General features: G+C 34.6%; 1 protein-coding gene across 2 annotated transcripts in view; it reads left to right on the top strand.

Moving 5' to 3' along the window:
- LOC114031872 (tyrosine-protein kinase Yes) overlaps positions 1-14,067 on the top strand; it is a 99,670-nt gene that overhangs the window by 60,507 nt on the left and 25,096 nt on the right. For both annotated transcript variants that reach the window (XM_027847058.1, XM_027847057.1), the window contains exons 3-8: positions 3,608-3,707; positions 6,243-6,341; positions 8,604-8,707; positions 8,810-8,959; positions 11,493-11,648; positions 12,981-13,160. In XM_027847058.1, the coding sequence (XP_027702859.1) occupies positions 3,608-3,707; positions 6,243-6,341; positions 8,604-8,707; positions 8,810-8,959; positions 11,493-11,648; positions 12,981-13,160 (789 nt within the window). The remainder of the gene's footprint in view (positions 1-3,607; positions 3,708-6,242; positions 6,342-8,603; positions 8,708-8,809; positions 8,960-11,492; positions 11,649-12,980; positions 13,161-14,067) is intronic.

Raw genomic sequence — 14,067 nt, 5'->3', positions numbered from 1 at the left:
TGTGCATTAAAGGGGAGAAAGGAAAAGCATATAACTAGGAAAGAGATCTTTCATTACATGCCAATGTAGTTTTCATTTCAGTTCACTGATAACAGTTTTCAATTATTTATACATTTTTAGAGGTTTGTCAGTGTTTAATTTATATGTATGTACACACACACACACACACACACACACACACACACACATCCAATTGCTGCTCTGCATTAACGAAGACCTATATTTTATAGCATTATATGAGTGATATATCCCAGAATTCCTTCTAGTAAAATATTTGCCTAACTTGATGTGCCAAATATATTTGATCATTAAAAAATAGTTTGATGGCCTACATATTTAGTTCTTTAGACCTGAAACTAGGTATGTCGTTGAATCTAGATAATTTGACTTTTTTGAGTGTATTTTGCTAATGTGAAATGAACTTATTCATTTCAGTAAGTCAGCCCTCATTCTGTATGCATATATGAAGATTATGAGTGGTATTGAAATATAGTTCAGAATTCTATCTTAGCTAGAGGACCACTTTATAACTTTAGACTCTTTTCACAAAACTTGAACCCACAGAATTTTAGGGACCCTAAAGATAAGAAATACTTTGGTTACGAGATCTATAGGAAGTCAGAACACAACAATGAGAATGTATATGATAATTTTGATCTTGAAAGAAATTATAGCCACATCGTTATTTCCAATCAGTGTCCTTATCGACCTTTGAACTTAAAAATTGGAGAATCCAGGAGGAAAATATTCTCAGAAATAGAGACTTGTGGCATTTTTGAGCCACATATCTAGATGGTCCTACAAACTGTTTCCTGTCATTTATTTGGTATAAATTGCTGACTTTGGAAAACAAAAGAATGAAGAAAACCTCTTGCTGTCATCTAGTACAGAAAGAGTGATATATAGGAAAGGTGGAATAATTTCAGTGTTTTTCAGTTAGGATTATAGGAAATCTCAAATAAGGAGTACAGATGTCTTGTACCTTTCCAATGTCTCTAAGCCTGAAGAGTGGTATTCTTTTATGAAAAAATGTGACTTTAACCCAAAGGTTTCTCAGCCTGTTAGACCGTCAGTGTTTTTATTTTTCTGTCTTGTTAGATTTTCCAGTCCACAGCAGATTAGAAAAAGCAAATTAGAAGTGGCCAGAATATGTTTGTTTGGAGGGAATGACTACCTCTAGAGCTAATATCAGACTGGCAGTAGTAAGAAGTGTGTGTGAAGTCTTTAAAGTTTTTTTAAAAAATCATTGTTTCTTGAGTTTCATTTTTGTCCAACTCTTTGTGACCCCATTTTAAGGTTTTCTTGGCGAAGAACTAAAGTGGTTTATTATTTCCTTCTCCAGCTCATTTTACAGATGAGAAACTGAGGTGAACAGGGTTAAGTGACTTGGCCAGGGTCACACGGTTAGTCAGTGTCTGAGGCTAGATTTGAATTCATGTAGATGAGTCTTCCATGTTCCAAGCCCAGGGTTCTATCCTCTGTGCCACCTATCTGCCCTAAAAAATCACTACAAACAGACAAATTTTTTTAAAAAGCCAACAACTAAAGCCATTTAGTGTATGTCCTTAGTGGTACACATTTTAGTAGCCTTGAAGGCCTAACATAACAGTGAAATAATAAGAACCAATAACGGCAGAATCAGAAAACAGTTACATTTTCTTCTGTGTATTTTGTTAAAGAAGTTATTAAAATGTGTAATACATTTTAGAAAGATTTCCATCCAAAATGATTAGAATAAAAATATTTTGGCATTTAAAGTAGTAAGCTTTAGCTGTCTTGAAAATTCACTTTTTCCATAGGATTTAGCTCCTATAGTTTCACAGAATATCTCTTTTGCTCCTTGACCTAACCCTAGCTTTGTTGAATCTGATCAGTCAATGTGGGTACTCCCTGCCTTTGTACACACCAACCCTCACTGAGACTGATCCTTGTTCTGTAGGGCCTTGCCAACATACTGGAAGTTATGAAGGTCTATTAACATTGCTTGAGTATTATTGCAACACTCAGGCTTTCTAGCTCTTCTCCTGGGCCCTCCCTTCCCCCTCCTCCTCTTTACACGACTGCTTCACATCCTTTTCTAACCATCCGTTTCCTGGATGATATCTTTTATATGTAGCCAATTCTTAGTCATCACTTAATAATCTACCGAAGATTGATTATTTACCATCATTATGCATCTCTCTATTGCCTTTTGAGATCCCTGCAATTTTTATTCTTTTGGAGATTATGGTATTTACAATGGTAGGCATCCATATAGCATCAGCAGGAAAATATTGATATTTTTAAATGGGAGCAGCCTGGGATTATTGAAATACTATGCAGTTTCCCCACATGTGTCTTAGGCTGTGCACTTCCTCCTATCTAATTCTTGGCCCATGGGTCCAAAATATACATACTAATAAAACTTCAATTTATAATCTGCGCAATATGCGTTCTTCAAACCCTTGATTCAACAGTTCACTTCAACGAGCATTTGTTAAGGACCTACTCTTTGCTAGGCACTGTACTAGGTGCTGTCGAAACAAAGACAGAAGCAAAACATTCCCAACTTATCAAGAACTTATAGTAATATTGGTGGGGATACACTATACATGTGGTTAAGTAAAAATTTAAAATATATATAATAAATACAAAATAATTTTGGGTAGGGGCATTAAGAGCTGAAAGGGGTCTCAGAGACCACTGAGTCCAACTGCTTCATTTTACAAACAAGAATACTGAGGCTGAGAAAGTTTAAGATACACCCACACGTTTAGTAAATGTGAAGCTGTATTAGAACTCGGTTCCCCTAACTTGAAACTCAACATGCACTGCCTCCAGCTTTTACTTGGAGGGGGCTTTGAGCTGAATCCTGAAGGGGAGCCAAAGGTTCCAAGAGTTCTTTCCAGATATGGGGGAATCATTTCCAGAAATGGAAAATGGAATATTGTATACTGTAGGCAGTCAATCTAATTGGAATGGAGAGAGTGATATGCTAGGTACTGGGGATACAAATACAAAGAATGAAATAATCCCTACCTGAAATGAACTTATATTTTAATTGACTAGCTTAACAAACAGAAACATGTAGAAGTCTTCAAAATGTATAGAGAATCCCTTTTCCATTTACACTGTATTGTAGGACATGAGGCACAGTTTGGTTCTGTTTAAAGAAAATTGGATTTAGACAAAGAACCTGGATCACCTGCATTACTTTAAGTTGGTCATTTAACTTCTCTTGGTCTTAGTTTCCTCATCTGTAAAACAAGTAAATTGGGCTAGACGTTGTTCTAAAGACTCTTCTAGCTCTAAGCTTTACCTGGTTTTGCCCATTTAGTATTGATTATCACATGGTCATTGAACAAAGCTATCTCTGTGGCTTAGATCAGAGGATTTTGTATGATGTTAAAATACTCCTGGGAGACACCTTAATGAAGGCAAGCCTTTAAAGATATGTTTTGCTGTACCTAATCAAATATTGTTGTTTATTTGCATAAACAACCAAAAAAAAACCATAGGATCTTGAAAAAAATAGATGAGGGCAAGAATCGAACTTTCAACTTTTTTTATCAGAATTTTTTCCTTATATACAGTATGCCCACGTGTCATTTTTTTTTTAATCTGTTAGGTGGTGTTACTATATTTGTGGCCTTATATGATTATGAAGCCAGAACTACAGAAGATCTTTCTTTTAAGAAGGGTGAAAGATTTCAAATAATTAACAATACGTGAGTATTACAATGTTTCACTAGGAAGTACTGTTAAGTCAGCTTGTGATAATCAATATCAATTGTAGTAATAGTCTGTAAACTAGGGATAAGGGACTTAGCTACTCAAAATATTTAAGGATAAAGTAATATTATAAAGCCATTAATATTAGTTAATAAGATTATAATTTTAGAGGTAGGATGGCTAATAATAACATTTTGAAGCCTTTAGCTCCAGGACACTATAGGGTTTGATGTGAACAGTTCATATTCAATCATACTAGCTCAACTAACTAGCTCAGATAACCTTTGGTCAAACTTCCTCTGTCTGTTTTGTATAACTTTGTCTCACATTAAACAAAATTCATCATGTAAATTTTAATCATAGGTTTGTTATTTTTCTTCTTACCATCCTCTCAAATCCCCAGTTCCTCTTCTCTTACCATAAAGCCATAATATAAATTTGAAATATATTTTAAAATATTTATTTAAGAAATGTAGTTTTATTTTCCTTATTAGTTTTTGGACCATATTAATTCAACTTTTTACATTTTTATTTTTCTCAAAAAAACAAAAACTCAAGTCTCCGAAACTAAATGGTTTTACTGAGTATGCCCTTTAATTGTTCCCTCTTCTCCTTACAGTTTACCTGGCCTGCTTTTTTTTTTTTTTTTTAAGTTATGGAAGTTTTTCATAGTGAATACTGTAATTCATAAGCTTGATTCAAGCAAAATAACCCATATACAACATCAGGAAAGGGTATATTTATTGTCTTCCCTATTTTTTACTGAGAGGTTTTAATATCTTTTTTTTAATTTTTTTTATTTTTTCCAATTATATATAAAAACAATTTTTAAGATTCGTTTTTTTAGGGCAGCGAGGTGGTGCAGTGGATAGAGCACCGGCCCTGAAGTCAGGAGAACCTGAGTTCAAATCTGGCCTTCGACCAAACGCTTGATACTTACTAGCTGTGTGACCCTGGGCAAGTCACTTAACCCCAAATACCTAAAAATAAAAAAATTTAAAAAAAAAAAGATTCCTTTTTTTTTTTAAATTTTGAGTTCCAAATTATCTCCCTTTCTTCCCTCACCTCTCATTGAGAAGTTTTATATCTTAAAATGTTTTCAGTGTGCAAATATCTGATGATGCAGTGTTTTATATGAGAGAACCAAGCAATTTTGATTTTTAAAAATGTTTTAATTTACACATTTAATTGTATTACTGATGTGAGGTGTGTTTTTCCCCCCGTTTTGCCCTGCTTTGAGGGAAAAAAATTCACTCTTTTGATTTACAAAACAAATAAATTAGGCAATAACTGTTTATATTGCCATAAAAACATTTTTCATTTCTAAAATGCTAGGTGTACTTATGTGTAAACTTAGTGGAATCTTTTTTAACTTGTGTTCATAATTGCAAGGCTGGTCAGAAATGCATTTAGTTATTGTATTCTTGCTTTTATTTGGGAAATCCTGAGAATATTTTAGGTAATAATAAACAGATTCCCTATTATAATTATTCAGTGTTAACATCTTGCTTACTCGAGGGATAAGTATCTTAATCTTTTTCTAAAATAAATAAAAGGAGCAGTGAAGTTTTTAATGTAATGTTAGAAAGTGAATCATAAGACAGTCTGGACAATTAGTAAAAATTTATCATTGCTCCTCAGATTGCTTAATTTTAAGGATTTTTTTGGTTGTTGTTTTAAATCCTTTTGGTTTTGAAAGAATTACACAAGAGAGAGCCTTTATGTTCTTATATTTTTTTGATAGTTTGATGGACCTGTGATCTATAACCTAGGTACTTCCTTCACAAGTGCACATCATAATTACCACTACCCTATCCCTTCAAGCAATACATCTTGTGCAGTTCTTGTCTATATCGTCCCATAAATCACCTCTGTGTCAGGAGGCCTTTCTCCATTATCTTCTTTTAATATTTTCAGGTTACCAGCACAACATGTCTAGTTGTTATTGCTCACTCTTTTACATATTGGAGTGGCTCACCTTATTTTTCCAGTCATACAGGTCAAATCAATTCATTAAACCTTTATTAATCAACTGTCATGTTCAGGCCATCATAGTAGTTGTCAAATTAATGAGTCATTTCTTGACCTGGTGGTGTTTACATTCTACTGAAAGAATAGAATATGCAAAGAAAGAAAAAATGCAAGGTAATTTTAGGAGGAAGTGTACACTAACAACTGAGGAAATCAGAGAAGCTGCTTGCTCCTTAGCTGAGCCTTGATTATTTTGTAACACCACTTCTCAAACACAAATTCTCACTTGCTGTTTTTATAACCAAACTTTAAAAAAAATAGTATTGCTAGTTTGGAATAACAGAATATAAAGATTCATGATATATCAGGATGTCCTTGATTTGTGTAAGTTATTTTAGTGTGTTAAAGTCCAAATACTAATCAGGTTAACAGAAAATAACAAGAATAACAAAAATTGAAGTATACCTCTTGCTAAAACTTAAAATGGAAAATCACATTCCATATATTATGTCTTAGTTATTAACATGTCTACCTTATAATTGCTATTGTATTTGTTACAGGGAAGGAGACTGGTGGGAAGCGAGATCTATAGCTACAGGAAAGACTGGATATATCCCTAGCAATTATGTAGCTCCTGCAGACTCCATTCAGGCAGAAGAGTAAGGCACTACTTCATATTTTATTTATACTTTTTTCAAATGTGTTTCAACATACATTCTACAATGATGTAATGACCACAAAATTTTATGCCAATATTAATACTACTAATGTATCCTATTAATAGAAGATGTTATGTGAAACTCAATAATTCAGTGATAAACACTTAAGAGTAAGATCATAAAAAGTGAGTATTCAGTAAAAAATGATTTTAAAAGTTATAAGAAGTCCTGGATCCTTTGACAATCCAATAGCGGAACGTCCCTCTCCCCCCATATTTAGCCTAGAAGCCATTTTCAAGTTCTGCAGTTTTACTTATTTAAAAAGAAGGTTGCCCTTTATCCCAGGTAGTCATTGGTAATACTAACTTGAGCTTATTATGTAAACTTTTAACTTTATGTCTTTCTTGTAATTTCTTCCTTGTAAAATAAAAGAAAAAAAATCAGCAAGTCACTTAATTTCTCAAAATCTCATTTTTCCTCTCTGTATAGTAAGAGGGATTGGATTGCATCGGCTCAAAGATCCTTTCCAGCTCTTCATTTTTTATAATAGCTCTAAATTTCTGATTCTCTAAAATATATATATCTTTTCTTTGGCACTTATAAATAATGTGTTCATTTTAGGCATCGCATTATAGTGCAGTGGATAAATTGCTAGACTTTGATTCTGATCCTGTGTTGGGCACTTTACTAGCTATGAGAATATAGGCTAGTCACATAATTTCCCTGAACCTGAGTTTTCCTCATTTATAAAATGGTAGTAATAATAATGTACTAAAATACCTGTCACACAGTGTAAAAAGCAAATGGGATCAAGCATATGAAATGCTTTATAAATTTTGAAATGCAGTATAGATTTCAACTATATTTGTACTATTAGATATTTTTCCATTTTAGCCATTATAAAAATATTCTGTATTCCAAATATAGAACACAGATTCATTTTATTTTATTATTTTATTTAGTTTTAATTAATATTTCTTCCAAGGATATAGAAAGGATAACATAAATTTTGCTATTTATATCTGTCAAAAGTGATCAGTTTACTTTATTAGGAAAATTCACAGGAGTAAATTACTGTATAATTTTTCCATTCACATAGCATAGTTATTGCTAATTTATTGTGTTAGTTTATTAATGTGTATGTCTGTAGGTAGGATGGAATAAAACTGAGATCCTTCGTAATGAAAAATTCCCAATAATTTGGATATGGTATTAGTGATTCTGATTGCATATTGGATATATAGATACTTATCCAGGACATATAGTATGGATGCTACTAGCATGGATGCCACTGTATTATCTCCTGCCACATTTTCACTGTTTTCACTTGGTGCCGCTATTAACACAGATGAGTCAAATTTATTCATTCTCTGCCCTCGTTATTCACTGGTGAACTATGGATATTTTTATAAATGGAATTTCTATTGATGATGTTCCTATTTACTTAGAGGTTTGTATGTGACATTAGGCTCAAAGCTTTTTTTGAGTTACAGCATGCCACCTGAGAGTCAGACTTGCACATGCATTTGCAAGTGTAGGTTCCATAGAGTTTGCAGTATACCTTACTAAACATCCCTCAGCACACCCTTTCAGTAGCACTATCCATAGATTGGGGGGCAGCTGCGTGGGACAGTGGATGGAGTACCAGGCCTGGAATCTGGAAGACATCTCCTTGAGTTCAAATCTGGCCTCAGATAGTTGTGTGACCCTGAACAAGTCACTTAACCCTGTTTGCCTCAGTTTTCTCATCTATAAAATGAGCTAGAGAAGGAAATGGCAGTATCTTTGCCAAGAAAACCCCAAATGGGGTCACAAACAACTGAATAACAACAAAAAATCCGTAGAGTTGACTGTAAAATAATTTTTAAGTATTTTCACCTGTGCCAGAAATTTACATGAAAAAATTTAAAATCACTTTCTGTATTTAATTCTTTAGCCTTTTCTCTTTTTTTTTCTTTCTTATTTTTCTTTTTTCGGTTAGGCAATGGGGTTAAGTGACTTGCCCAGGGTCACACAGCTAGTAAGTGTTACGTGTCTGAGGCCGGATTTGAACTCAGGTACTCCTGAATCCAGGGCTGATGCTCTATCCACTGTGCCACCTAGCTGCCCCTCTTTAGCCTTTCCTTATGTTATTTTCAGCCACCTGAATTCTTTTTTCCAACCAGATACCTTACTATCATTGTTTTTTTTTCCTGTTGCATTTTTGTAATTTTCCTGTCTTTGATTCCATCTTTACATCCTAACACTTCATTTTTCTCCCAGATGGTATTTTGGCAAAATGGGCAGAAAAGATGCTGAGAGACTGCTTCTAAATCCTGGAAACCAGCGAGGTATTTTCTTAGTAAGAGAAAGTGAAACCACCAAAGGTATGGTCCTTGTTAAATTGATGTATTTCTATAACTAAAATAGTAAATGCTTTCCATAATTGTATTTTAAGAAAGTTACAATAAAAGGATTCATTTTTCTAGGTGCTTTTTCCCTTTCTATTCGTGATTGGGATGAGATAAGGGGTGACAATGTGAAACACTACAAAATTAGGAAACTTGACAATGGTGGATACTATATCACAACCAGAGCACAATTTGATACTTTGCAGAAACTAGTCAAACACTACACAGGTAGGTGAATATTTTAAAGTTATTAAGTGTAGTTATTTAAATATCATAAATTTTAAAATATAAGATTAGTAATGTGCCTTCAATATACTTCCTCAGTTGGGTTCTCACTGAAGCAAGACAGTCCTTTTATTAGTCCCTAATTGATTCTCTGCCTCGCTCTCCACGGAAGCTATTACTGATCTTCTCTTCCCTCTTTAAGGCTCCCACATCTCCTCCTTTCCCTCCCCTCCTCAGCACCTTCCCTTTTACATCACTGAAAAAATTGAGGCCATTTGATGTTAGCTACCATTTTCTTTATCATAATCTCCTATTCTCTCCTTCTTTCTGCTGATGTCTGACAAAGAGTTAGCTAGCGCTTGTACTTGCCAAGGCCAACTCCTCTACACTTACACTTGATCCCTTGCATCTCCTCTGGCAGATTTTATACTTAATCACACCCCCTTTCAGATCTTCAACTTCTCCTTATCAGCTGGTTCCTTACTGCCTTCAAACAGGCCTAAATCTTCTCCTCTTTTTATTTATTTATTTATTTGTTTATTTTTTGGTGAGGCAATTGGGGTTAAGTGACTTGCCCAGAGTCACTCAACTAGTAAGTGTCAAGTGTCTGAGGCTGGATTTGAACTCAGGTCCTCCTGACTCCAGGGCTGGTGCTCTATCCACTGTGCCACCTAGCTGCACCAATTTTCTCCATTTGCAAAAAACTAGGCCCTACCATACCCTCATCATACAGCTCTCTTCCCTTTCTCAGCCAGACTCCTTGAAAAAATTGTCCACCTTTGCTATTTCTCCTTCCTTTTTTCTCACTCATTTTTCTACTCTTTGTATATCACTCGCTTCCTATATCATCATGCAACTAAATGCTTTCTTCAAAATCACTAACAGTGACTTCAACGCCAAATCTAATCGTCTTTTCTCAGGCTTCATCCTTCTTAACTAATCTGATGCATTTGATACCAATTGTACTATGTTCTTGCATATTGTCTCCTCTCACTAGTTTTTTCTGATTCACTTCCTTACTTATCTGCCTCTTTCTTCTCATTTTCCTTTGCTGTCTCATCATCTCCATCATACCTCTTAACTGTGGATGTTCCCCCAAAATTCTGTCTTAGGATTTCTACTCTTATGATGACCTCATCAGCTCCTAGTCTATCTTGTCTTTAAAAAAGAATCCCAGATCTACATATATAGCCCTAGTCTGTACCTCCATTTAGGTCCCGTATCAATAATTGCATTCGACATTCATATGTCTAAAACTGAACTCATCTTTCCCTCTAAAGCTTTCGATCTTCTAAACTTCTCAATTTCTGTTGAAGATACCAGCATCCTTCCAGTCTTCTAGGTTTTTAATCTTGGCATTTTCCTGGACTCCTCATCCCATGTCTTGACTCCGCTTCATATACACAGTACTACTTTAAGTCAGGTCTTAATTAGTCTCCATTCCTTAAGGGTCTCAACACTAGTGTCCCTCATATACCCTGCTGTGAGAGTAATTTTCCTTCAGCACAGATCTGACCTTGTGACTCTCCTATTCATTCAACTTCATTTGCTTTCTTTTGCCTTTAGGACAGGGGTTATTATCCTGGAATCTATGAACTTGTTTTTTGTTTTTTAAACACTTTGCAAACTATATATTTTTTATGCTAACTATGTCTCAATATAATTTTTTACCTTTGTAATCCTATGTGCTTTATGCATTTAAAAACAATATTCTGAGAACTGATCCATTGGCTTCACCAAACTGCCAAAGGTGTACATGACACAAAAAAGGTTAAGAACCCCTCCTCTATAAAAAAATAAATAAACTCCTCTGTTTAGCTTTTGAAAGCTATACAACCTGGTCCCAGCCTCTTTGGAGCCTCATTGGATATCACTACTCTCCTACGCTTTGAGATCCAGCCACATCAGCCATCTTTCTGTACCTGACATATAACTGCATCTGGCTATAACTACCACTAGCTATCTCCCATGTTGGAATATACTACCTTCTTACTTTCAGCTTCATAGATTTTTCTCTTCCTTTAAGACATAGCTCAAGCACCATATGTATGAAACTTTTCCTGATGTCCCCAACTGCTAGTGTCCTCCTTCCCTCTTAAGTATTTAACTACTTTCATGTATTTATTTTTATTCACTTTATATTTCTGCTGTGTATGTTTTTTTACGTACTTGTCTCATTCATTAAAATATAGGCTCATTGTGAGTAGGTACTGTTTCATTTTTTCACTTATGTGCTCAGTGCCTAGCGTATAGTGTGCATGCACTTAAGAAATACTTGTTGATCAATTGACCCACCTTTTTTTATAGATGTTTCTGAGTAAGTTTAGCATTATATTGTTTGTATGTTTATATGAATTTTAATATTTAAAATTTTTATTAAGAGAGAAAATAAGAATTTTTTTAGTGCTTACTATGATCTGGCCTCTGTGTTCATTGCTTTTATAAATATCACCTCATCTGATAAAGAAAATTTATTGGATACAACTTAATTTTTCTAAGTAATGAAATTTCAAGTACACTTATATTAATTCTCCAGAACATGCTGATGGCTTATGCCATAAGTTAACAACTGTGTGTCCAACTGTGAAACCTCAGACACAAGGTTTGGCAAAAGATGCTTGGGAAATTCCTCGAGAATCTTTACGTCTAGAAGTTAAGCTGGGCCAAGGATGTTTTGGTGAAGTATGGATGGGTAAGAAGCAATGACTTTTAGAAAATCTTTTGCTCCAGACCTGTGGTTTCCTTGGTGAGGGTGATTCCTCCAAATGGAATCTCTTGCCACTGATACTGAATCTCACCCAGTTATATTATTTTATTTGAGATATTTAAATATGAATTAAAATATTATAATTGAAAAATAATTTTAACATTAATATTGAAAACTTTAGTGGACTAAAGATACTGATTCATAGTGATTTGGCATATCTATAAATTAAGAGCTTTAGCTAATGTCAGAGTTGCCAACATCAGGAGGAGAATGTTCTTTCAGCACTAGGAAAGGTATGAAATTCTCTGGCTAGTCATAACTAACAACAATAGCTAACATTTATACAGCACTTACTGAATACCAGGCACAGTGTTAAATGCTCTACAGTAATTATTCTCTTTTAATCTGCTCAAGAACTATGGGAGGTAGGTGCTATTACAATCCCCCTTTTACAGATGAGGAAACAAAGGAAACAGTGGTTAAGTGACTTGTCCAAGGTCACACAGCTAGCAAGTACCTGAGCCTAGATTTGAACTCAGGTCCTCTTGACTCCAGGCCCAGTGTTTTATCCACTGTTCCACCAGCTGCCTGTGGTATGAAATATTTGCTAAAGAAGAAAATAAGAGTAACATTGTGGGAGTAGGAATGTATTGTAGCATAGAATCAGCATCTTGGAGTTCAGAATCCTGTGAAGAATCCATATATTTGGAATGAATCAGTTTGTCAGGGAGCTATAATTTTGTCAGTGGATCTCTTCCACTGACACAGATCACCATCCCTCTGTAACTTAATAGATGTTCTTTAAACAGTCCTGTAACCAAGATTTATTATATAAAAGCCAACTAGATGGTAAGATTTTCTGAGGACTTAGTGTCCTCAGATAAAAAGCATTTCCTTAGTGGGCCTATTGTTGAACCTTTTCCAGCTTGGTAGATCCTGCCAGAGCTGTTTCTGAGAACACCCAAGATAGGCATTGGGGTAGGATTTGAGTGAAGGAGTACAGTTTTTAATAACACATCTTAGGGACATTCTTTCCATTTCAACAACCTTGTAAGTTGGGATAGTCAGTCTGTTATGTGATAGCCAATCTTTTGTATAATTAGTAACATTCCCATACTTATCCTTTTTTTTCCTTCCAGATTCCAAACATCTCAATGAGATTCATGTTCTATAAAATTTGTACCTGTTACTTGTTTTATCTTCCTCAATTTGACTTTTGCTATTGTTTTCACCATTAAACTTGAAACATGGCACAAATGGCTTCAGTTGAAAATCCTCCAAAACTAGCTAAAATAACAGAAGTTGTTGTTTCCTTAGGAACGTGGAATGGAACCACAAAAGTAGCAATCAAAACACTAAAGCCTGGTACAATGATGCCAGAAGCTTTTCTTCAAGAAGCTCAGATCATGAAGAAACTAAGACATGATAAACTTGTTCCACTATATGCTGTTGTTTCTGAGGAACCAATTTATATTGTCACTGAATTTATGTCAAAAGGTATGTGTTCATGAATGGATGAGTAGACATGAAGGTATTCATGTCCTTAAAAATGTTTTTAAAAGACTGTTTTGGGATAATTATTCATATGTGTAAGATTTTTTTGTCCTGTATGTTTCTAAAAAGATATTTTCAACAAAGCAAATTTTTTTATATAAGTGTGTGAATTTTGTGGTTTTTCTAATGGGAAAGTGTGAGAGATTTTTACTAGTTAATTTGGAAAAGTATGGAAGAAAAGTAAAAGTTTTGAATGGGGTATATGTGACTGAAGAATGGAATAAATAGAAGAATAAGGTGATAAAAAAGGCACCATAAGAAATAAAAATTAAAGCAGCAAGAGAAAAATACTCATATTTAGAGCCTGTGACAAATCAAATTGGGTCTGAAACAAACCAAGGAATAAACTTCAGTGAAATGTGCAGGTGGTCCTTGATTTAAGTACATCCAGCTTGCAAACATTCCAATATACAAATGACTGCCTCATCCACATGATAATTGGAACCCTACTTCTCATTATATATGTGTCACCCCCTCCTACCCATATCTAACTCACACCTTGCTTCTCATTTACCCCCCATGTGGATATAGAGAAATGTCTTTAATAAGAAGAACAGGTAGTGATAGGAGAAAACTGAGTAAATTCCTAGAGTTACTACCCACCTTCTCTCTCCTTCCTCTCAGAAGAACTCCATTAATCCCCAGGGAATTCATCTGACTTTTTACCAGAATGACTTTGCCCTAAATTTCCATGAGTGAGATGTCCAGACTATGGCTTTTGGAGGAGGGGAGGGAAGAAGAAGAGGGAGTAGAGATAGAAGTGGGAATGAGTCAACAGAAATTGAGAAACAGAACCTGGTTTTTTTGTTGATGGTTTTTTTAATTTTTTTTTTAGTGTTTTTAAATGCAT

Source organism: Vombatus ursinus, unplaced genomic scaffold (assembly GCF_900497805.2).
Source record: "Vombatus ursinus unplaced genomic scaffold, bare-nosed wombat genome assembly UNPS02015255.1, whole genome shotgun sequence".
Classification (NCBI taxonomy): Eukaryota; Metazoa; Chordata; class Mammalia; order Diprotodontia; family Vombatidae; genus Vombatus; species Vombatus ursinus.
The sequence above is the reverse complement of the archived record's forward strand: the minus strand, read 5'-3'. Positions and strand labels throughout refer to the sequence as shown.